The sequence below is a fragment of the Corythoichthys intestinalis genome, chromosome 2 (assembly GCF_030265065.1).
Source record: "Corythoichthys intestinalis isolate RoL2023-P3 chromosome 2, ASM3026506v1, whole genome shotgun sequence".
NCBI lineage: Eukaryota > Metazoa > Chordata > Actinopteri > Syngnathiformes > Syngnathidae > Corythoichthys > Corythoichthys intestinalis.
The window spans coordinates 55,467,822-55,491,278 of NC_080396.1; the positions used below are offsets into that span (position 1 = coordinate 55,467,822).

At 39.1% G+C, this 23,457-nt stretch overlaps 2 protein-coding genes and 3 non-coding genes across 5 annotated transcripts; 3 read left to right on the forward strand and 2 right to left on the reverse strand.

Moving 5' to 3' along the window:
* Positions 1-358: 358 nt before the first annotated feature.
* On the reverse strand, positions 359-430 carry trnae-uuc (transfer RNA glutamic acid (anticodon UUC)). Its single transcript has one exon. It is a non-coding gene; the product is annotated as a tRNA-Glu (tRNA).
* Positions 431-1,550: 1,120 nt separating this feature from the next.
* On the forward strand, positions 1,551-1,622 carry trnah-gug (transfer RNA histidin (anticodon GUG)). The gene has a single exon. It is a non-coding gene; the product is annotated as a tRNA-His (tRNA).
* A 365-nt stretch (positions 1,623-1,987) lies between these two features.
* ebp (EBP cholestenol delta-isomerase) lies at positions 1,988-20,326 on the forward strand. The gene is made up of 6 exons (XM_057830491.1): positions 1,988-2,133; positions 2,287-2,572; positions 3,022-3,058; positions 3,151-3,281; positions 3,368-3,584; positions 19,510-20,326. The coding sequence occupies exons 2-6, from the start codon at positions 2,290-2,292 to the stop codon at positions 19,652-19,654; spliced, it is 813 nt and encodes a 270-aa protein (XP_057686474.1). The 5' UTR covers positions 1,988-2,133; positions 2,287-2,289; the 3' UTR covers positions 19,655-20,326.
* trnaf-gaa (transfer RNA phenylalanine (anticodon GAA)) lies at positions 7,826-7,898 on the forward strand. The gene has a single exon. It is a non-coding gene; the product is annotated as a tRNA-Phe (tRNA).
* On the reverse strand, positions 8,086-14,210 carry fkbpl (FKBP prolyl isomerase like). Its single transcript, XM_057830490.1, has 4 exons — positions 14,102-14,210; positions 11,695-11,875; positions 11,340-11,617; positions 8,086-9,588 (listed from the first exon to the last, which is right to left on the reverse strand). Exons 2-4 carry the CDS (start codon positions 11,855-11,857, stop codon positions 8,944-8,946), a joined length of 1,086 nt encoding a protein of 361 aa, XP_057686473.1. The 5' UTR covers positions 11,858-11,875; positions 14,102-14,210; the 3' UTR covers positions 8,086-8,943.
* Positions 20,327-23,457: the final 3,131 nt, after the last annotated feature.

Consider the following 23,457-nt stretch of genomic DNA (forward strand, 5'->3'; position numbering starts at 1 on the left):
CGTCTAGGGCGTCGGCGCGTTATCATCTTGGATGTGGCATGTCTATTCGTAAATTCATGAAAAGGGAATTAACTGAACTCCATAAAGCGACTTACTAGAGTCGAAAATTATTTTGTAATACGTTTTTCCCGTTTTAGCCACTCTATTACGAATGTGTGGAAAGAAAGGGCTGTTTTGTTTTTTCCTTTTTTTTTATTACGAACAATCATGTATGTTTTCGCATAAATTGCAAACTGTTGTTTCACTCGGCATTTTGTTATTAAAAAATCTTGGCTATTTTGTAATTTAAAAAAAACACAATAAAAACCTAAAAATACGGTTACTGTATTACGAAGCATTTTAAGTGGATAAAAACGAGTTCCCATACCGGGAGTCGAACCCGGGCCGCCTGGGTGAAAACCAGGAATCCTAACCGCTAGACCATATGGGACCACGATTAAACAGTATGTGTCAATTCTATATCGGCAACAACAACAGAGGTCTCAGCCGATAAGTGGTCTGAATTTCAAAGGAAGTAAATAAATCCTTATGATTTGCTATTTTGGTTGTTGTTACTCAGTGTGAACCGATGTATTCATTTAATACTTTAAACGTATGATTGGCCCTGGACGACAACAGTGTCTAAGTCTGACGCTATAGTCTAAGACAGGGGTGTCCAAACTTTTTGCAATGGGGGCCAGATTTGGTGTGGTTAAAATGTGGGGGGCCAACCTTGGCTGACGTCCTTTACTTAGAACAATATATTTAAGCAAATTTTAGCAAGCCATTCTGTGTTTCTTTTTTTTTAATTATTACATTTCAACAAACTCGCAACTAGCCTTTGTGGTGTTCTCTCTCGATTCTCGGGCTCTTGCGAAATACTGCTGCTCTGAAATTAAACTAGCTTCAAGTTGCTTTCTCGCTGCGTGTCTTCCCTGTAATCTTGTCGTACATGTCAGCCTGTCTTGTTTGGTAATATTGCCTCACATTCTTTAAAAACAGCTACTGTCTCTTTGCAAATGAGGCAGACACAGTTGTTGTGTATTTTAGTGAAGAAATAGTCCAATTTCCACCTATCCTTGAAGCGTCGGCTGTCACAGTTAACTTTCTTTTTTGTGTTGATTGTCGCCATTTTAGAAAATTGGGAGTAAAGGGTCACACGGGGTAATGTTGCTTAGAGTGCTCCTGCCTTCTAGTGGATAAATGAGGAGCAGCATTTGTGTGTAAGCTACTTCATATGCTAGTAGTAGTACTGCTGACCAATTTGTTAAAGTCTGTGCGGGCCAGACGTTATTGATTTTATGACAGAGGCTGGGGGCCGGATGAAATTTGACCAGGGGCCGCATTTGGCCCCCGGGCCGGACTTTGGACATGTCTGGTCCAAGACATTAAGCATTTTTCCTTGCCTCGCTAAAAATCATTGACAGTGGGCTAGTAGCAGGATACTGAATATTTATTACGGAAAATTGTCTTCATGCGTGACTCACCTATACAGACGATTTGCCGTCTTCGCCATGTTATTGCTTTATTATATCACATTTTTCCTATTAAATAAGTTCCTCCGGTAGCTCGCCGTGATCGTATAGTGGTTAGTACTCTGCGTTGTGGCCGCAGCAACCCCGGTTCGAATCCGGGTCACGGCAGGGTGTAAATCCCTGGCACGGCTTGGGGGCATATGTTTTCTTTTCCTGTAATTTTAGAGGAACCTTCCACCCTGTTATCCTTCAGTATAACAACCACGTATGTCAATTTAGTTACAGTAATAATGTGCGTTACAATTTTACAAAAAGACAGTAGAAATTATACTGCCCAGATACAAAGGACTAAAGAAGTAACTTTTTGGTTTAATTACCAAAGACGTCTAAGGTGTGACACTACCTGCTGTTACATTACCGACCGGTTCGGGAATTTCGTAATGTATTTTTCATTGGTGCGTTTCAACAATGACATCAATGTTCCGAGACAATCATCCAATCGGTGACTCGTACGTAATCACGTGCTATGTGGTTCAGGGAAGAGAGTAGTAAGATTGGTCAGTCATGTTGATTGGGTGTTTGAGTTTTATGCGCACTGTATGTTACGTGTGTAGTTATTCAGTTGTATTTCTTCCCACTAAAAAAAATCAAGGGTCAGGGATTTTGCTCTTCTACAAAGGTAAGACCAAAATATGCATTTGAAATGTAAGACGCTTTGTCTGCCACATAAAACTACCATCTAAGCCCATTCAAAAGTTGTTTATAATTGCATGCATTGCAGGCGATTGATGTCGACGTGCAAACTATTGTTGTGGTTTTCTTCTCAAAACAGGCAATGAAGGCATCTGCACTTCTTCATCCCTACTGGCCCAGGGATCTTGTGATCCCCACCTATGTGGCCAATGACAGATCCATGGCAGAGATCCTGACGTTTCTCTTCTCCGTGTCTGCGGTGTTTTTGCTCGTGACCTGGATGGTTACTGGCCGGCTGGGCACACTGAGGCGTCTGGCCGTATGCTGGTTCGCTGTCTGTGGGTTCATCCATAGTGTCATTGAGGGCTGGTTCTCTCTATACTATGATGTTATTCCAGGAGACCAAGGTTTCCTGTCACAGTTGTGTAAGTACAAACGTTTTTAATGCTGTTATGTGTAGGGGAGAACGAGGTTGCTTATTTCACTGGTTGGTTGTCACCCTTGCTATAAATTTACCACCAGAGGACGATGTTGTGCAATATCAGTAACGGAATGCTCAGTAAAATTTTTTTTTTTTTTTTAAATACATTGCTTTTACTGTAAAATCATGCATCACTTTGATCTAAGAGGCAATTACTTTTTTAGGGTAAATTTAAAAAATGTCAATGCCTTTACTATTCATTATATTGGTTTTTACACAGTGTTTGCTGTCATAAAAGTGCAAATAAAACGTATGAGGACAGAGCTAGTTTTGATTCACATTCTCTAGCTAACCAGTTGCTGCTAGCTGTTGAAAGCCAACGAGTTAAGGATGCTTAGTTAAACAAATTCTGAATTATTTAGCTTTAAATAACTTTTCAAATCTTTCTCACAGGGAAAGAGTACTCTAAAGGGGACAGTCGATATGTAATGTGAGTTTATGATTGCACTCAACTCTAATATGTATGATACTGCATGCACAGCAGATTTGTTGTACTAAAAAGTATATTTCTTGTGTGTTCAGAGCTGATAACTTCACTGTTTGTATGGAGACCGTGACTGCGTGGTTTTGGGGACCATTCAGCTTTTGGGCTGTGTTTGCGTTCTTAACTAACAAGCCATATAGATTTGTCTTGCAGCTCATACTTTCACTTGGTAAGAAAAGTTAAAACACCCGTTACATTGCATTAAACCTATATGATGAGCTTCAAGGCAGGCCATGTCATGTCATCCTCTTACAGGCCAGCTGTACGGAGCTGTACTGTACTTCTTTATAGAACACAGAGAGGGCTACGCTCACAGTGAGCTGGGACATCCTATCTACTTCTGGTTCTACTTTGTGTTTTTGAACGCTCTGTGGATCATCATACCACTAGTGCTTATTGTGGATGCCTGGAGACAGCTGTCAGCCACCCAGGCACAGTCAGATGGAAGGAAGTCTCACAAGGCAAAGAAACAGTAAGAGGATGTGACTGGCTTCAAACGATATGCAGCAAAACCACGCTAAAAGACATGTGAAGGTGGAAGGTTAAAACGATTGCAATATTGACCACAGAGGCAAGGTGTAGAAACAGTAAGAGGATGTGACTGGCTTCAAACCAAACATTCATCAACAACATTGGTAGGGCCGATATAACAGCATGAGCTGCATGTACACTTTTTGCTGGGGACAGGACCTTAATAAGACCAAACAGATTGGGTGAACGGCGGTCAGGGCTACATTTCTCACTGATAAGAACCTAATTAATTGATAGGCTAAATGATTAATGCAAAATAAATCTGTATTGACTTGTACTAACTTTTACACTGCAAGTTTTACAGTATAAAGTCTTAATCTGATATTTTTTCTTAAATGTAGTCGAATATTTTTTTTTCCATTTTGTTTTGAGTTTTAAAGGCCAGTTAACATATAAATGTGTCAGATTCTTCCACTTACTTTTAGTAAATATTACCATTTGTTTTTATTAGGCCCATACATCTAAAACTCGGTCATTTTTAACCTAAATCAAGAAAAAATGCTTTCAAATAATGTTTTGAACAATATCTATTCTTGAATTAAGATCATTTCTGACAAACATTTTTTTTAATAGATTAAATATATAAACTTTATGTTTCAAATAAGTCTTATTTTCAGCTTGCAATTTTTATTTCAGGAAATCTGTCAAATTTACTTGAAGCCCTGGCAGATAATTTAGATAATTTCACTTATTTCTAGTAGATTTAAACTGAAAACAAGGGAAGTTTTTTTTTGTTTGTTTTTTCCCCCCAGTTTTAAGGAGGTGGGTTTTGCAGTGCCCACGTTCAGGTCATGGTTCAGGTCATACACCATTCGATTGTACCCTGTTTTCAAAAACTAAAGACACATTTTGAAAACATCCGGAATAAATGTCTGGATTTTATTAGCAAATTTAAATTGCATTATTTGAACACAACTTATATTAACATACACAAGAAATACAAACTTGTTAATCATCTCTTAAGTATGCAGGAATGCAAAAAAAAAAAAAAAAAAAAAATGTCTTATTACCACTCAAAATTGTCTTTCTAAATAAATTAAATATAACAAAAAAAGTTCTAAGTCATGGAATAAAAAAAAAATAAAAATGGAGCCTTCCTTTGGGATTAACACTATTGTTTTTGTCCACGAGCACTGCCGAACTCAACAAAAAATGAAAGCTCCTATGGGCTGCTTTAAGACCACATAAGTAGAATAAAAACGAAAACTAGGGAGAAATGTGTAACTGTAAACCTTGGTTCACTACATTTCTTACAGCTGAGCAGAGTTCACTATATTTCTCACAGTTTAATTATCGTTAACATAGGGGAAAACACATACAGGAGGCCAAGCAGCTTCCTACTCAGGTTAGCAAATTCACAGTTTATCGTAACTGTAATGCCAACTCTATTTGTAAATAACCAAAGCCTAATTAATGTCTCCCGAATGTATTTTATTTTGTAATTCACTATAACTTCCTGTTACGCTTTTACTTTGGTGTATTTCCTGTTCCGTGTGTTTTGCAATGTTTGTACATTGAAGGCGGGCCAAAAGGAGCATTTCTCTCTCTGAGAATTTTCATCTAGTCTAGCGGCCCCTGTGGAAGAGGCAACGCTCTTACGGAGATCCTGGTGATCGTTTTATTTTCCAAGGTGAACGGTTTTGTTTTCTTATGGTTAAAAGGAACATTTTGCAAGGTTTGATAATAAAAGACACCAAATCATCAGTCAAGTCTCACCCTTATACGGAGCGGGGTCCGCAACACTATCACTTCCTTTACTTACAGTGGCTGCTGGCCAAATGAGGGCATGCCGACATGCAACGCAATTTCTGAACTGTGATTGAGAGTCTGCGCGTGCGTGTTGGGGGTGGGCCAAGTCATCAGCCAATCAAACGTGCCTTTGAGGAAGAAAAATGGAGTGGTATATTCAGGAAGTGAAAAAGGGGTAAATGTACGTGAACATAATGAAAATATTTAATATTGGTAGGGTCAATTCTATCGTTACAACACATGGGAAGACAATCTAAATGACCTATATAACTGAACACATTATATAATGCAAATAAGATTGCTTAAAAGTTGATGGGGACAATTTGAGCATCCTGAAAAGTTGGTAGTGTTTTGTCCCTACAGTTTCTATGCAAACCTACGCCCTTGCTACACAGAATTACAATTAACTTGACCAAGTATGAGAAGTCAGGAGAATTGTATTACACCACAAGAATGGCAATGTCACAGTTACTTCTGATTTGGTAGGTTGTGTGTTCGGAATCAAACTCATCGATAATGTCTTGAAAAAGAGAGTGAATGAGCTAATTGGTGTCATAGTTTATGTAAACACAGACCTTAAAAATATGTATGATTAAAAAAAACGAATATTGTTGAGAGAAATGTTTTGTATTCATAAATGTGTCCTCAGTTGATGTGGAAATAATGTTCCAATAGACCCCACTCACCAACGTCACACAATGACGTGTCGCTGTATCCGGCCACCATATTGTCCGTCATTGTTTATCCGTATTCTCAATGGTTTCAATTTGTCGTGTAATTTATAGTGCAATTCATGGAAGCCCCGGTGCATAAGAGGTGTTATGTGGAAAAGCTTCGGTCGATCCATTCGCCAGATCCATACTTGATGCCTAAATCGATATTTTTCGACCCGCTGTCTTCACCGTCTTTGCCTGACATCTGCTACCTTGATATTTACAACTATCTTGTCCACAGAAACTCAGCGTATTCTCACGAAAGTTTGAAAAACTTTAACAGCAGCACTCTAAGCAACATTACCCCCGTGTGACCTTTCCAATTTTCTAAAATGGCGACAATCAATAAAAATAAAAAAAAGTTGACTGCGATGGCCGACGCTTCAAGGACAGGTGGATATTGGACTATTTCTTCAATAAAACATGCAACAACTGTGTCTGCCTTATTTGCAAAGAGACAGTCGCTGTTTTCAAAGAGTTCGATGTGACGCGAGATTACCAAACAAGACACGCTAACATGTACAACATTACAGGGAAGATACGCAGCGAGAAATTAAAGCAACTTGAAGCTAGTTCAATTTCACAGCAGCAGTATTTCGCAAGAGCCTGAGTGTCGAAAGAGAATGCCACAAAGACGAGATTGTTGAAGTTATGAATTAAAAAAATAATAATAATATAGCAAATGTGACACACGGAACGGCTTGCTAAAATTTGTTTAAATATATTGTTCTATGTAAATCAGCCAAGGTAGCCCCCCGCATTTTTACCACACCAAATCTGGCCCTCTTTGCAAAAGGTTTGGACACACCTGTTTAACTTATGATCCGTAGACGAGGCCAGCTTCTTTCACTTGGTACCAGCTAAATATTATTCAAAATGTAATGATGGTGGAAGAAATAAGCATCTTGAATTTGAAACTATGTTGTCGGCGATTAGCCTCGCAATGATCTTAATTGTGTTTGCCAGCCCAATACCCTCTAAATATATATTAAATGCATCTTACCAGATATAAAATGACTACTACATAATTTGTGGGGATCGTTTGGTGCCCAGTTTTCTCGTCGAATTGCAGCAGTCCATCTCGCTCTCCTCTCCGGGTCTCGGAATACGGTAGAACTTCAAGTCTCTCCGTCTATCTTCTATGTTATTACAACCAACCGCCACACACGCCTTCACCATTTTGATTATTAATGTTAACGAGCAGAAAAACACGCCATAATAGGAGGAATTTACGTAGCGGTAACGCTTAAACACGACGAGTAGACGGGCAATATGGCGCGGAGGCGTGGTTGTGACGTCATGTGAGTGGGGTCTATTGCGTGTTATTATTGACATATTATCATTTCGCCACAAGATGGCAGGATGCGACTAAATTGTTTAAAGTGCTACTTTTATGACGTCATTATTGTTTGACTGTTTACTTGGATTTGTGGGATGTGAAGACAGCAATGAGAGAGGATGTGTCTGCATGTCGGTGGGAATTAAACACGCCGAGTTTTGGCTGAAAGAAAACTTATTCTCCGTCAATTATTCCTACGAATGCAACGTTAAGCTGCAACCACCTCAACAAATATGTGAAAGTGTTACGATTAAGGGGGGTGTCTTTTCGACACACAAAATGGTTTACTCCGGCCCACAATTCGGTAACACGCAATACAGACAGCACTCCTAGATTGTATACACGGTACAACTCCAAACTTGTAAACAACATTTGTTGCCCGCCGAAATAGCTCAGTTGGGAGAGCGTTAGACTGAAGATCTAAAGGTCCCTGGTTCGATCCCGGGTTTCGGCATTTTGTGACTGCGGCGACACCTTTCCACGTAGTTTAGATCTTGAAAAGAATTCAATCCAATGAGATGAATTATGCGCTTTTATAGGGTTCTTTACTAGAACGACAGCTGACATTAAAGACTACACAGAAGGAAAAATAGATGACTTAACTTTCATTAAAAGCAAAACTAGAAGAACAGCAGGAGTTTAAGTTTGTTTATTCAAAGCCAAGGAATAAAAACGAATTAAAAGTGTTTTATATATAAAAACAGTAAGGGGGGTGGGGGTTATGCAACAAGAGGTAATTCCGTTTTTTTTTTTTAATGAAACAAAAATTCAATCCCTTCTAAGTGTCCAAATAAAACCAGGTACACTGCTGGCCAAAAGTATTGGCACCCCTGCAATTCTGTCAGATAATGCCCAATTTCTCCCAGAATTATGTTATATAATTATATATATACATATAATATATATAAATATGTGAATACAAACATTAGAATTCTAACCAGTTGTGGGGGAGGTCAGAATAAGAGTCATATGTGCTGAGGCATTTTAATTCCCTGGCAGATTTTATTTACATTTTAAGATATGTATGGGGTGGGGGGGCGTAATTGCACAGGTATAAAACACAGTTCTAATTACAGTAAATGGTTTTCAAATCAGAGAATAAGGAATTTCAGAAAAGCACAAGTGATAGACAAAACACTACGTAGTACTTAAGACAATAACAGAATTGTATTATTCGGTCATATTTGGAATATTGGAAATTTTTCACAAATTCTGCCAGCGTATGTAAACAACTTCACGCGCTCTGTTGTCAGCTGCATTCAATGAGGGATAACTGACTGACTCCCAAAGTATTTGTTGCTTGTCAAGGAAAGTGAAAGGAAAGATTTGTCCAAAATGTTTATAAACTTTCTTTCCATAACTATAGAGCAGCATTATGCTCATGAGAGTAAGATTCATACTTACACTGAATGAAAATAGGGTAGAGGTGCTGTTCAAACATAGAGAACCATGCAAAAAAAGAAAAAGAAAAAAAACATTATTCGACACTTCCCTGCATGCTAGCTAAACATTTTACTAAGTCTCTGCCCCAACTGTGCATTGGACTCCTTCTCTCGACTCGTTATGTCTTTCAGTGCCTTCACGGCAGCAAAGGATTCTGGCTGCAGTTTCAGGAGTTCTCGAAATGCCTGACGGGCTTCCTCTAGCTCGTTCACCATGTGACAGGCTTGGCCAAGGCGGTACCAAGCTTTAGCCCCACCTGGTTCCAACCGTGTGGCCTTGGTGGCACTTTCTCGAGCCCGTGCCGGTTGCTTCAGTTTGAGCTGACACAATGATAAGTTAGAGTGAAGTTCTGCTTTCATGCTTTGTACTTGATCATGTGTAGGACAGAAGGCTTGATCCTCAGAGGTTGTTGAATTTTGCTCTTCCATTTTGTTTTCCTTTCTATCACCTACACAGCCTTGCAGGGTGATGATGAGTTTGAGGGCCCGACTGTAACTGTCTGACGCTCCCCACAAGTCTCCACTTCTAAATCTCAAACCACCTCTCTCCTTGTGGGACTTCACCCACTCCCATTTTTCACCAGGTGACATCTGCCAGGATTCCTTTCCTGGCGTAAAACCTTGGAGTTCCACAATGGCGCATATTTCCTGCACCGGCTGAGAATCGCACACATCAGCTCCCTTTGCCGGAATGAGCCGTATCTGAGTAGCAATACACAAGCAGACGGACATTGCATATAAATTATAACAAGAACTAAGGTTACCTTCACACCACATTTCTGGTTGATGTTAAGGGATTTTAGCTATTTTTCCCTGCTTAGTCACGACTTATAATGATTTTCTCACAGCTTATCACCATAACTACGATGGACCAAAGAGGTACATTACGTTTCGGTTGGCATTTTATCAAATGAAGAGGCCGTGTCCAAGAGGTTCTTTCAGGGGGAACATGTAAGTTGTACAATAAAAGTATGATGACAATAATTTTCTGCCAAAAACAAATTCTTGAATTCACTTTTTCTACTGTAACATGCAAAACTGGGCATTATTCACATTTTCAAAATATAATATTGAATCAGGTAAGAAAAAGTTGGTTTTCTCCAATGGCGTACCACACGCATGCTATCTTTAGACCGTGACGTCGCATCGTAAAGCGGAAGTAAAGTAGAACTGGGACATTATAGACATGCCCTCGCATAGAAGCAATGTTAAATCAGCTACTTTTCTCCGGTAATCTTTCAAAAACGAACATGCTGATCACGCATTGCTTTTTTGGAACTTGTAGAAACGACTCCAGACATCAAGGATGTTTTCTTCATACGTTTCCCGAAACCAAAAACTCGGGAGGAATATATGTGACCAATGAATCAACTTGCGCGGACGTTTTAACGCCAGCTAGGTAAAGCTAGGGTGAAGCCATTCACATTTCATATGCAGTAAACATTTTGTTGGGTTGGCATGCTCCTTCAGAGGACAAAGAGGTAAGCCATTTTGATATTTTTAACTTATTTTTCAGCTTGACGTTGTCCCGTGCTGCTTCTGTCTGACAATAAATGACCTGAAAAGAATTAAAATGGTATTTGACTGTCAGTTACCTTTTCTGTTATAAAAAAAAAACCCAACAACTTTAGTAAGGGGAAGTGCAAATAAATTATAGAATTAAGATTTGTTATCAATGGAAAAATTAAAACTGTTCGTTGGCTGTCGCTGAGTAGCATTTGCGATCGCTACACAAAACTACCGGTAACTAAATTACCCCCAAGATTGGTCAGAGATGTAGGACAACCAGAGGATATAATATATAAGAAAGACAGAGCTGGTGGTAAAGGATAGCTTGTTGAAACAGGAGAATGTCATTGTCAGTCGCGTTGACAAAAAAGATAAGGCTATGCTTAGGTCGGCTCGTTTTTTTCGTCGTTTTCAGCCGTCGACACTCAAGCCATCTCTTTAACTGAACATTTTTATGTTTTTCCACATCTTTGCCAGTGAATTTGGCAACAGGGACATCATTTTCGGAGAGAATTGGGAGGTTTAGCTCTGTAAACATCTCCTTCGTACACGATTTCCATTCATTTCCTATTAGGGACAAACGGTGGCGTGTCCCCCCCCTTAGCAACAGTAGCTAATGTCATGAATATTAATGATTGGAAGTGACGTGTTGCTTGCGGTACGCCATTCCAAAACTTTAAAGGTCACAAAGTTATATAATAATAAAGAATTACAAATACTTTCGCAAATGTAACAATAATACTGTAGTTCAGTCTGTCAATAAACAAAATGTTTGTTGACGTGCCTGCGTTAGAATGAGAGGTAAACATGCACGCACATAGAAAGTGTACACACGTACAACTGATTTCCTTAGAGTACACCAACAATTGTTTATCAGTGTCTTGTTTCAAAATATTTTTCGCTTTAATAATGATGATGATAAATAGGATGCTTTATTTTCATACCTCACATGCATCTCCTGTTTTCATGGACTCCAGACAGGCTTCTGTAACATCACAGTGACCCTCCCCTAATCTCAGTGTGGTCCAATCATCTAGCGTTAGCTGCAGAACAGAGTCTAGCTGGCGATGTGAAAAGGTAGCTCCTGGAACACCAAGTGGACCTTCTTGCTTTGTCTCATAACTTTTCACAGATGACAATTTTTCAGCTTGATCAGTGACAGCTCTGAGGCGTACACGGACACGGCACAGTGAACCCAACCTTGGCTTGTAAGAGGACCGTGCTAGGAAAGAACAAAATAAATGCTTGAATACAACCTTGTAACTAAAATAAGCAGAAAGAAATGCTTTGTGCAGGCACCTATTTCTGCAGTAAAATCTTTCCGCTGGCTTCCTGAAGATATCAATGTCTTCTGGACCAAATAGAGGCCTCTTGGGCACACCGACACCCAAGAAGTGACGTCGACGCTATCATTGTCATTAGCTGCGTCATCATCCAGTGTTGGCTCAAAAGCTTTGTTCATCTTTCCAGCATGGAAAGTCTAGCAACAGTCACAGACATAGAAAATTCTAAATCCTTTTCATACCTTGGATACAAACGGCAAATGTATCGTTTCTTTCACTTGACTTGTTATGGAGGATTTCAGTGCTCATTCCATGTTTTTTTTTTAATAAGACAATTACACAAAGATAGTGACCACTTGTCATATCACTAGTTGTAGGGCAGGGGTCGGCAACCTTTAACACTCAAAAAGCCATTTTGACCTAGTTTCCACAGAAAAGACATCACTGGAGCTGCACATACATATACTGCAGACATTTGAAATGATAGCATCAGCACGATTTTATATATATACACCATAATTTTTGGACTATAATGCGCACCTGACTATAAGCCGCCCCCCCCTAAATTTGACACAAAAACGACATTTGTTCATAGATAAGCCACACTGGACTATAAACTGCAGGTTTCCTCACTGTATTATGGATTATTTACCCCAAAAGATATTAACCGGTAACAGCGGCATCATAAGACTCTTATAAAACCAGATGAAACACCATGAAGCTTTGCAGACTGCTCCATTTGGGGAAGACAGTCAACGTCTGCTGCCACCTGCTGTCAACACTGCTGTCGTCAAACATGCCTTCTAGCATGCATTGCAGCGCTACAGATGGAAATAATCAAAATTCATGTTCTGTGCTAATTATTTCTTCAGTTACTGTTCTACTTGTTTCAGCAATTGCTAGTTATGGTATTTGGTAACACTTTATTTCACAGTGGCGCCATAAAACTGTCATAAGTCAATCATAATTATCACACGACACTCATAAGCATTAATGAATGCTTATAACATATGTCTTTTAGTGTCATCCGGCAAATTATAACACTTTTGAATGGATGTAAAAAAAAAATTTTGAGCTGGACATAAAGGGAGTAAGTGGCATAATTCCGTATGACACTGAATGACATGTCATAAGTATTAAGTAATGCACATGATAGTGTCATAATTATGACGGTCTTATGACGCCGCTGTCAAATAAAGTGTTACCTATTACCCAAATAAATCAACAAATAAGCTGCACTGGACAATAAGCTGCAGGATTCAAAATGAGAGAAAAAGTAGCGGCTTATAGTCCAAAAATTACGGTTCATATATGTGTATTCTGTGTTGCATATTTGACTCCTTTTAGTAGGCTTTGCGCCTGTGAATGGAGCAGACTTGTGGGCACACCTTCTGAGTGGCAACCATGACGTTCAATAGTTGGTCAGTTCATGAGCTGCATGAGTAAACTAAGTAAGGTCGTGATTCCTCTTCGGAAAGTGCACCCCCAAGTGTTTGCACTTGGGGGTGCACCTTTTGAGGGACAACCATAACTTGACATAGTTGGGTGAATTCAAATGTGAGTGTTATGTTAATAAACACACAAAACAGTGAGCCCTCCTGATCTGCCTACTAAAAGGAAGTTAAATTTCTTATTTAAATCTCGCAAGCGCCAGAAAAACTTGAAACAAATAATCAATTATTATACAAATAATCGATTATTAGATTATAAGAGCCACATGTGGCTCCAGAGCCACTGGTTGCAGACCCCTGTTTTAGGGCAATCAGATCTAGTTTGGCTGTCTCGTGGCAAGTAACATGGTTCTTGGTTCTTCCTGGACTGACGAAAGACTGACACTCAACCAGAGGGGATAAACAAACAAGCTGCACACTTCATATCTGGAAACAATTTCTATCATTGGCAATCATAGACATCAAATCCATATTAAAACGAATGGCTGGCATTGAATGATCTTGTTTTATTGCCATTGACAGCAAAAGAAGTCCAATCCATTTAGAATGTGAGGTATGGCAGCAACCGTAGTCTAAATGGATTGGACAAGTGGTAAGAGGCCAAAGTTATTGTGTGGTAAATGTAAAATCCGTTCCTTTCTGAAGCAACTCAGGTTCGTCTATCACTGTCAATAGCAGCCATTGAGTTGACGTTAACCTGAAAAATATGCAAGCTTGGGGCATGCGGGAGAATGCCTGATAACCTGGAGAAACCCATTCAAAAAGTTCGTTTCGAAACCATTTTTAAAAGCCCACTAACACTATTCATGCTTGCAACAACTTGTGCACCATGCTAAAGGTGAGTGTAGTTGGTTGCAGTGCTTAGCGAACACTAAAGAGAACGCACAAATCTATTCATCTATAAAATGCTAATAATGCCTGCAAGGTTGCAGAGCTGCGTGTCAATATACTACTAAATAATGTCATACGTACCACCTGCAATATTTGATCCAGGAAGGAACGCTCTTGCTCGTCGGTGTCTATTACTTCGACCTTTGTTTTTCCCAGAAACCCAATGCCATATATTGCGCTTCACTGCCACCTGTTGGTTGGAATCAGGAAATGTTAAGGGAGTATAAAAAAAACTATCCCTTTTGAATCGCTGTCTATTCAACGGACATAAATGATGAATTACCTAAACTCTCTGTTGAAATGACAGTTTGAATGTTTTAACAGAAATAACCTTAGTCTGCCGTAGTGTGGAAGTGATCTGCTGTATTTCCTTATTTTTGTATGCCATTGTGTTGGAATTACACAAAATCACAATGAGGAGAAGCAGATACAGTGGGGCAAATAAGTATTTAGTCAACCACCAATTGTGCAAGTTTTCGTACTTGAAAAGATTTAGAGGTCTGTAATTGTCAACATGGGTAAACCTCAACCATGAGAGACAGAATGTGGGGAAAAAACAGAAAATCACATTGTTTGATTTTTAAAGAATTTATTTCCAAATTAGAGTGGAAAATAAGTATTTGGTCACCTACAAACGAGCAAGATTTCTGGCTGTCATAAAGGTCTAACTTCTTCTAATGAGGTCTAACGAGGCGCCACTCGTTACCTGTATTAATGGCACCTGTTTTTAACTCAATAGGTAAAACGCGTTGTGTAAAGCACAGGTGTCAAACCGATTCCAGAAAGGGCCAAGTGGGTGCTGGATTTTGTTCAAACCGACACAACGCAGAGAGTTTAACCAATGAACTTCCTGCTGAAACAAGCAGCACCTGACAAAGTTTAACTGATTACCAGTGATGGCCAAATGAAGCCTCATGAAGCAATGAAGCTTTGCAGCCAATTGGTTTGCACATGTAGCAAAGCTTCATGGTGCTTCATTTACCCTATGGCGCCATCAAGTGGTCTAGAAGCCCAAGAGGTCAACATTGTTAAGAATTCAATTGCTATTTGCTTAAGACAAAGATATGAATGTGCTTGTGTTAGTAATTTAGTATGTCAACAAAATACAACAAGTGCTAAGGGTAATTTGTTATTCATTTTTATTTAGAAATAATAGCTTTCCCACAGTGGCTGGCTTTAAACGGTTTCTTATTTTTGTGGACAATATTTCACCAGCTTTAGAAAATATTCTTTCACAAGGCACAGATGAAGCTAGGGTGCAGAGAAATGTGAGTGCCAGTTTATATAAATTTGGGTAGGTATTCTTTTGTGCCTCCCAGTACACTAATGGATTGTTCGTTCTGCTGATGTTTGGTTCAGATAGGTACACACACACTCACATTTATATAAAGTAGTTTTTCTCCCTTACCTTATTGAAAACAATCAAATCAAAATGTTCCCATACAGGGGAGGATCGCTTTTTTCGCGCAGGTTCCATTGCAAGCAAAGGACAAGGCTCAAAAAAAGGTTGCACTGGTTGCACTGTTGCGCACAGATGTAACAAGTACAGGAGCCCGAAATCCACAAAATGTGAGATAACAGGCGATCGCCATTGCGTTTTGCAACCAATTTATACCGTAGTCTGTCCTGTTTTTGCAATGCGCGCCAAACGTTGGATCACTTCCGAAGCGCTCACGTGATTCAGCCGGCCGCCGGCGAGGCTTCCCACGTCATCATTTCCGGGTTTTGCCAAAATGATGCGCGCCTCGCTACAGGCTTCGTGGAAACGCCCCTCCCATTACTCGACACAAGCTTCGGAACCTCGGCCCATTTCGTCCCATCACTACTGATTACACATGTAAAAGATCTAATTGGTGAAAAGGTGTCCTCTTCATTGGTTGGAAAGCAAACCTGCACCCACTTAGCCCTTTCTGGAATCGGTCTGACACCTGTGGTGTAAAGAAATCAACTGTGGGAGCAATTATTAGAAAATGGAAGACATACAAGACCACTGATAATCTCCCTCGATCTGGGGCTCCATACAAGATCTCGCCCCGTGGCGTCAAAATGATAACATGAATGGTGAGCAAAAATCCCAGAACCACACGGGGGGACCTAGTGAATGACCAACAGAGAGCTGGGAGCACAGTAACAAGGCTACTATCAGTAACACAGTGCGCCGCCAGGGTCACTCAAATCCTGCACTGCCAGACATGTCCCCCTGCTGAAGAAAGTACACGTCTGCGGTTCGCCAGAGAGCATTTGGTTGATCCAGAAGAGGACTGGGAGAATGTGTTATAGTCAGATGAAACCAAAATAGAACTTTTTGGTAGAAACACAGGTTCTCGTGTTTTGAGGAGAAAGAATACTGAATTGCATCCAAAGAACACCATACCCACTGTGAAGCATGGGGGTGGAAACATCATGCTTTGGGGCTGTTTTCTGCAAAGGGACCAGGACGACTGATCTGTGTAAAGGAAAGAATGAATGTGGCCATGTATTGAGAGATTTTGAGTGAAAATCTCCTTCCATCAAGCAAGGGCATTGAAGATGAGACGTGGCTGGGTCTTTCAGCATGACAATGATCCCAAACGCACAGCCAGGGCAACAAATGAGTGGCTTCGTAAGAAGAATTTCAGGGTCCTGGAGTGGCCTAGACAGTCTCCAGATCTCAACCCCATAGAAAATCTGTGGAGGGAGTTGAAAGTCCGTGTTGCCCAACGACAGCCCCAAAACATCACTGCTCTAGAGGAGAGCTGCATTGAGGAAAGAGACAAAATACCAGCAACAGTGTGTGAAAAGCTTGTGAAGAGTTATAGAAAACATTTGGCCTCCGTTATTGCCAACAAAGGATACATAAGTATTGAAATGAACTTTTGGTATTGACCAAATACTTATTTTCCACCATGATTTGCAAATAAATTCTTTAAAAATCAAACAATGTGATTTTCAGTTGTCCCCCCCCCCCCCCCCCCCCCCCCCCCCCCCCACATTCTCTCTCTCATGGTTGAGGTTTATCCATGTTGACATTTACAAGCCTAATATTTTCAACTGGGAGAACTTGCACAATTAGTGGTTGACTAAATACTTATTTGCCCCACTGTATTTGAAACTGCAGGTTTAAAATTAGAGTGAATTTGTCGTAATAATTGAAATAAATATAAAAGAAGCTATATATTTGTTTCAGTTTAGTTCAGACTCAGAGATATTGTCATTTCATTATTTCAAGCCTGAATGATTGGTACAGTTGTAACTGTTTTATTCTTTTTTTTTTTTTTTTAACGAAAAACATGAGTAGCTCAGTGATGCACTTGGGCATGACGTCCACCCATGTATCAGAAGTTAAAGAGGCACCAAAGTAATTTTCCAATATTTGGACCTACGATAGCTTGAAAATTGAGTGTGCCCTGATTAAAGTATGTTATCAATGTTGTTTTGTTTATATTTGACTTCCATCACTTGTATAAGTGAACTCTCTCTGCAAATGGTAGGATTTTAAATTGTTCACAGAGTGACATAACACCGGTCCTTATTATGCAAGTACCTGCCCCCTTCGTTTTTTCTACATGCCCACTAAGATTGTGAGTGTTGTGGAGGCAGGCAAACTTGTGACGAGTTGATCACTTCCTGGTTCTAAACTGAGGCATCAAACGTAACAGTGGAGAACTTTCACGGACTTGTACGCCTTCAGAAAAGGAAAAAAAAAAATTCTGGACCATTTAAAAAAACACTGTTAAATATAAAACTTAAAATATTATAAATATCAAATATTCAAATTGGATCCAGTCAGCCACATATTATTGAGAATTGGGATTTTGCAGAAAGGCAGAAAAAAAGGACCAACTAAAATTGCTATACAAATGACATTCTGGGCACTTTCAAAAGTAAATGTCATGCAAACCTGGTAAAATAGCCTACAAGGTTATAAAAAATAATGTGTAAAAAAAGGCATAAAAAATACTAATTGCAGTATAACAATCCATTTTCTACAACTCACCTGTCAAAATATGAATAAAATTTTATGAATTGTTACTCCTGAAGTAGGCCTAATCACGAAATGGGTATTTATCTCGTGACACTTGTAGTAATCCAGAAAATTTCCATCTAAATCAGCAACAGTCCCTACAGCTCATGGCCAGCAAGCGGCACTTGGCACCCACGCAGTTTCGTAGGATTCTGTTGTTGGAAACTGCTCATCTGACAGGGTCAAAGTCCGCCACAAGAGAACGAGCGAAAAAAAAAAAAAGTTCTATCAAAGTAGGCCTATGCACACGCTGGGCATTCATGTCGTGACACTTGTAGCAATCCAGAAAATTCCCGATCCAAATAAGCAACAGTTCCTAAGGGCAACCGGCACTTCCTGCTAAGCAATTACACTATTTCGTAGGATTTTGTTGCTGGAACTTGGTTCGATTAGCTTAGTCTTGAAGCCTATTGTGTGACATGTCTGTAGGTCCATAAATGACAAATATGCACTAGACTTTATTTTATATTCATACATCACACAGCCCTGTGATGTCACACAACCTTCTTGAGCAAGGTGATGTCACATAAGATGCTTCATTGGGTCTAATGACATTACCCTTTTCATCTGTTCTGAATCCATCTCAAATTTACTGTTGATCTTTGTTAGGGTGCTCAGGTTTATGAGCGTATTCTTTCGGCTTGATAGTGTGCTTGGTCGTAATCTAAATGGATGTTATACCGTATGGCATTAGAAGTCAGCTTGAGTGTATTTCTCGCGCGGTGCTACTGTCACAGCCAGTTGACATCACCAAATTTTTAGAAGCGCATCTGATGCAAATGGTACAATTCGGAGGCTCTGACCAAACAGATCTTAAAGAGGTAGCATTTCGCTATCAGGAGCAATGGGGTAAGTCCGACTGCTTTTAGATTTTACATGTAAAGAAACTAAAAATTGATTTGTGTCCCTGTCTAATGGAGCTTTAAATATCATGGAGGAGAGATTACTTTGTATATCTTTTGAATTCTGTTGGAAAGATGACTATTTTGGAATGCATTTTATCATGCTGTTCATTTTTGTATTTTGTATTTTTATTTTTTATTTTTTTTACTGTATATATTATTACCGTACTTATGTGTCTACGTTTCAACCAATGTTTAATGTGGGTGGTTTCTGCTGCAACCGTATCACTTATTTGGGGCATTGATTGATTGACTGATTGATTGATTGATTGATTGATTGATTAATTGTTTCATTCATTAAGTGAATATAGGAATACACTTTCTAATTGTCCTCCATTCTCGATCAAGAGGATGGAAAAAAATCAATCCATCATACTAAAGGGTCCAAAGAATTGATGTTGAAGGTTTTGGCACGCAAAATTAGTTGACAGTTCTATCACGTGATGCCACTGGTGTTTGTATGAAAAGGATTGATATGTACTTTTGACGTGGGATAAAATATTTGCAATATTTAAACAATCTGACAATAGTTAGATACTCCAGTGATCTACTTACCATGTGTAATTCTATGTTTTCCTTTGTAGAGAGCGACTTCTTGATGACCATCAGCAGACAGAGAGAAATTGCAGAGATAGGAGTCAGACTGTCTTCTTCCTCACGGTCCATATCCAGATCATTGACTCTGTTGGGGGCAGAGAAACTTGCAGTACCACAGTCATTGCCATATGAAGAGATCCCCCTGTCTGGTTCAGTGGAAATATGTGGATCATCACAGAAAAAAAAGCAACAACAGGCTTTTGCAGTCAGGGTCCCCAGTCAAAAGGAAACAAAAGTGGCTAAAAAGTCTCCGGCGCCCATCGTCATACAGCTGTCAAATAAACCTTCCCCAGGGACTAAAACAAGAGTCGTATGTAGTGAACACTCCAAGGAGGAGAAGAAAGTGCCGCAGACCGTCAAATATCCTCAACAAGAGGTTTCACCCACTCACCTACCGAAAGCATCACCACAAAAGAAGACGAGGGCCAAAAAGACGCCAAAAACAAACACTGACAATTTTACCTGCACATTGGAAGACTGCTTATATCATAAATCCAAAGATCAGTCTGATCAAGACAAAAGAATGGAGGTAGTCAGACCTGCTACAGTGCAAACAGTCCACAAGTATCGTGGTGTTAAAAAACCTGAGATAGGCCCTGGGTCTGAGATAAGGATTCCGTATAGACCCAAAGGAGGGATGATTTTTGATCCAGAACTCATGTCATTGAGTCCTAAGGTATAGTCCGCGACTATGATGTTTAGAATGTTATTGCATTTAAAATTCCATCACCCCCCAGTTGCTTATTCTAATCAAATAAAGTTAGAGTGAGAACAAACCTTTAATGGCTTATAATTGCTCTGCAAGTACACATAGGAATGACAGAAAGGAATTCATGAAAAAAATGTGATGTGCAACACTGCATGATTAAAAGATGAATGTTACTTTCAGATATACATGGTACTTTTTTTTACCTATAGAATGCTTCTAGCTCCTTTTAAAACTGCATTTAGCAGCATTTGTGGCTCTTGTGCAATTTGGACAATGTTAAGGCTAGGACCTCAACTATTTACTAATTGTGGATGCTACAATGACAGATGTGTCTGTTAATGCACGAAATGCACAGGCAAAAACATTTGTCTTATTTGCTTAACATGGTTTTATTATACAACATGATGGCAAATAACATGTTTCCTCATCTCCACTCAAACACAGTAGATATAATGTTGAAAACTGATGGCCACAGTGCATTGATGGAAACAGACTATTTGCCTAATCCATACAAATGCCTTAGTGAGAAGACTTGCTGTGTTTGACATTAACAGGTTTATCAAAAGAAAATAAAACAAACAAACAAAAAAAAACGTTTATACGGACTATCATCATGCGTCATTATGCAGTAGTATTTGTATCAAAAAAGTTTTAATACACCTTAGTTCTGCACACACAAAAATCCACCCATAAAGGTTTCTTTTAGTTCTCAACGCAACATAGAAAAAGTTGGTCACAAGTTTTGGCACACACCTGGAGCAACATGATATTGATTCCGAGATACCTTACACCTTTAAGTAGAGAAAAAGCATCAGCAAAAGAATCTTGAAAATTGTGAATAAAAAGACCCAAACAACTGTGTGATAATAGTTCAGCGTGTGTTTGTTGGGTTATTGCTTACAGAAACTTTTTTAGTTTGCTAGTGTGAGATGAGCTTTCCGCCCTGCTGTCCATAGTTTGACCAAAGGAGGATTGTTACTTTCATATTATAAATGTGCCCTTTGAAAGATTTGTCAAATAACAAAAAGAAGTATAATCACGCAACACGGTTCCTCAAAAAAAGCTTGATCAGGATTTACCTGATAAAGCCAATCAAGAAGAACTGTGCAGCACTATGTGGAAAAATTTAGCTTTCAATTTTGATAGGTAACACAATGACAACATACAGCCCTGTGATGCAATGTGACCTCATGGCTGGGTGATGTCACACAATATGACACAACTACTTACATCCATTGAGATATGCATTTAAAAGCAATTGTTGATCCCTGACACCGTCTTTGTTTCTTGTTATGAGAGGAGTGTCAGAGTGATCATGTTCTGAAAACCTAAGCCAACCTAAAAACACAAGGATTTTTTAAAGAACCAACGTTTATTATTTTTTAAAATGGATTCCACGAATCCGTTATCGTTTGGTGTCAAAAGCCTGATAGAGTGTACATCCAGGACAACAATATTAACCCAACCGGATGACATTCCAAAATGTCTAGAAACACATTTAACCCACATGTCAAGGTTTGGAGGCGCAAACCTAAACGATAACGAGGTTGCCTTTCGCTTTCAAGAACAATGGGGTAAGTTTATTGTCTCCTTGTGCAAATTCAAACCCGACTAAATATATAATTCCTAAATGGAACCTTGGTGACCATGACTCATACAAATAATTTTTTTTACATGTATATCAGCACATGCAACACTGATCCGTATGAACGAGCATTGATATATTTGTTTTCATAATAATTTGTGCGTAGTCATAGGAGTAACTCTGCCTGTGTGTGACCTTAAATAAAAACTGTACAATAAAACAAAAATCTGATAATAATGAAATAATAATCGGACATAGCTGAAATTTCTAATCTTATTGCATATCTGAAAATTACACATTTACAGGATAGCACATATCTTACCTGCCTCTTTTCTGGTAGATTTGTTTTGGACCTATTTGGATTTTTTTATTGAGCCCTTTGTAGGATGTCAGGATTTAAATATATATATATATATATTTCCATTACCTTTATAGTAGTCATAGTTGTAGTCGTAGTTGTAGTAGTAGCTGTAGTAGTACTAGTGACAGCAGCAGCAGTAGTGTGAAACCAGGTGAAGTATAGCAAACGAGAAGGTTTCTCATCCAAAGAAGAAAGTTCCTCATCCAAATGAGAATGTTACTCACCCAAAAGAAAATGAAATACACAGCCTGGGGAAGGCTTTCATGAGAAATAGTTTCCTTTAAGAAAACTGGAGAGCAACAATCACTCACATGCAAACCATGAAAGGACTCAGGTACTCAGACATGCTGAGAGCTTTGCATGGTGACTTTTCAAGGTGCTTTGAGGATTTCACAACAATGGTTGGTGAAATGCACATGTTTTCTCTCCCTTTGCCTGCAGTGTGCGAGATGCATCCAGTTATGTCCTACTGGAACTCATTGACCTGCTCTCTGAAGCAGTAATAGCAGAGCACCCTAAGTCTGGATCTCTGCTGGATTTTTACTCTTCTCTCAGGGAGAACTTTACTAACATTAGGAAGCATGTTTAAAAATGCTTTTTCTTTTTGGCTCTACCTGCATTTGTAAACAAATCATTTTCAGTGATGAAATTGACAAAATCCAGATTTTGCACTGGGCTCTGAAACAAGATATAGATCCTCTCTCACTGATGATCATCTCTCAGCTGTGCTTTGCATCTCCACTTCAAACGTTCAACCTGACTTTAACGCACTCGTTAAATCCCAGGAGAGATTAGATTCCTCTCACTGAACAAGGAAAAAAAACATACCAAATGAGGTGGTTAGACCACAATTGTAGGCATGTTAAGGCGCCAGATAGCAGTGAACTGGAACACTTTATCTGGAAGACTTTTTTCCCCTCAAAATCACACTTTAATGACATTTCAATATGTTGTTTCTTAGTTAATCTTTGTAGCTTAAAGATGATGATGTAATATCTTTAAAATGATCAGAACCTTTACATAATTTTCCAACAGTACATTGGTACCTCTACTTACGAAATTAATTGTTTCTGGAAGTAGTTTCTTAACCTGAAAGTTCTGCAAGTAGAGACGCGTTTTCCATTTAAATGCCCTAATCTGTTCCAAGCCCCACAAAATTCAAACATAAATCTTTTATAATGCATAAAAATGCATCAAGACATGTTACAATTAGATTATGCACAATAAACACAAAATGAGAGTTGTCCATAATGTAAAAAAACAACAATAGACTAAAGAAT

What these genes read in the sequence shown, in the direction of transcription:
- ebp (XM_057830491.1), top strand. Translation starts at nt 2,290, where the DNA reads ATGAAGGCATCTGCACTTCTTCATCCCTACTGGCCCAGGGATCTTGTG. An exon ending in AGGTTTCCTGTCACAGTTGT is followed by an intron (nt 2,573 to 3,021) that starts GTAAGTACAAAC and finishes TCTTTCTCACAG; the next exon opens with GGAAAGAGTACTCTAAAGGG. An exon ending in GCAGCTCATACTTTCACTTG is followed by an intron (nt 3,282 to 3,367) that starts GTAAGAAAAGTT and finishes ATCCTCTTACAG; the next exon opens with GCCAGCTGTACGGAGCTGTA.
- fkbpl (XM_057830490.1), bottom strand. Translation starts at nt 11,857, where the DNA reads ATGAACAAAGCTTTTGAGCCAACACTGGATGATGACGCAGCTAATGAC. An exon ending in AGATTTTACTGCAGAAATAG is followed by an intron (nt 11,618 to 11,694) that starts GTGCCTGCACAA and finishes GTTCTTTCCTAG; the next exon opens with CACGGTCCTCTTACAAGCCA. An exon ending in AAACAGGAGATGCATGTGAG is followed by an intron (nt 9,589 to 11,339) that starts GTATGAAAATAA and finishes ATTGCTACTCAG; the next exon opens with ATACGGCTCATTCCGGCAAA.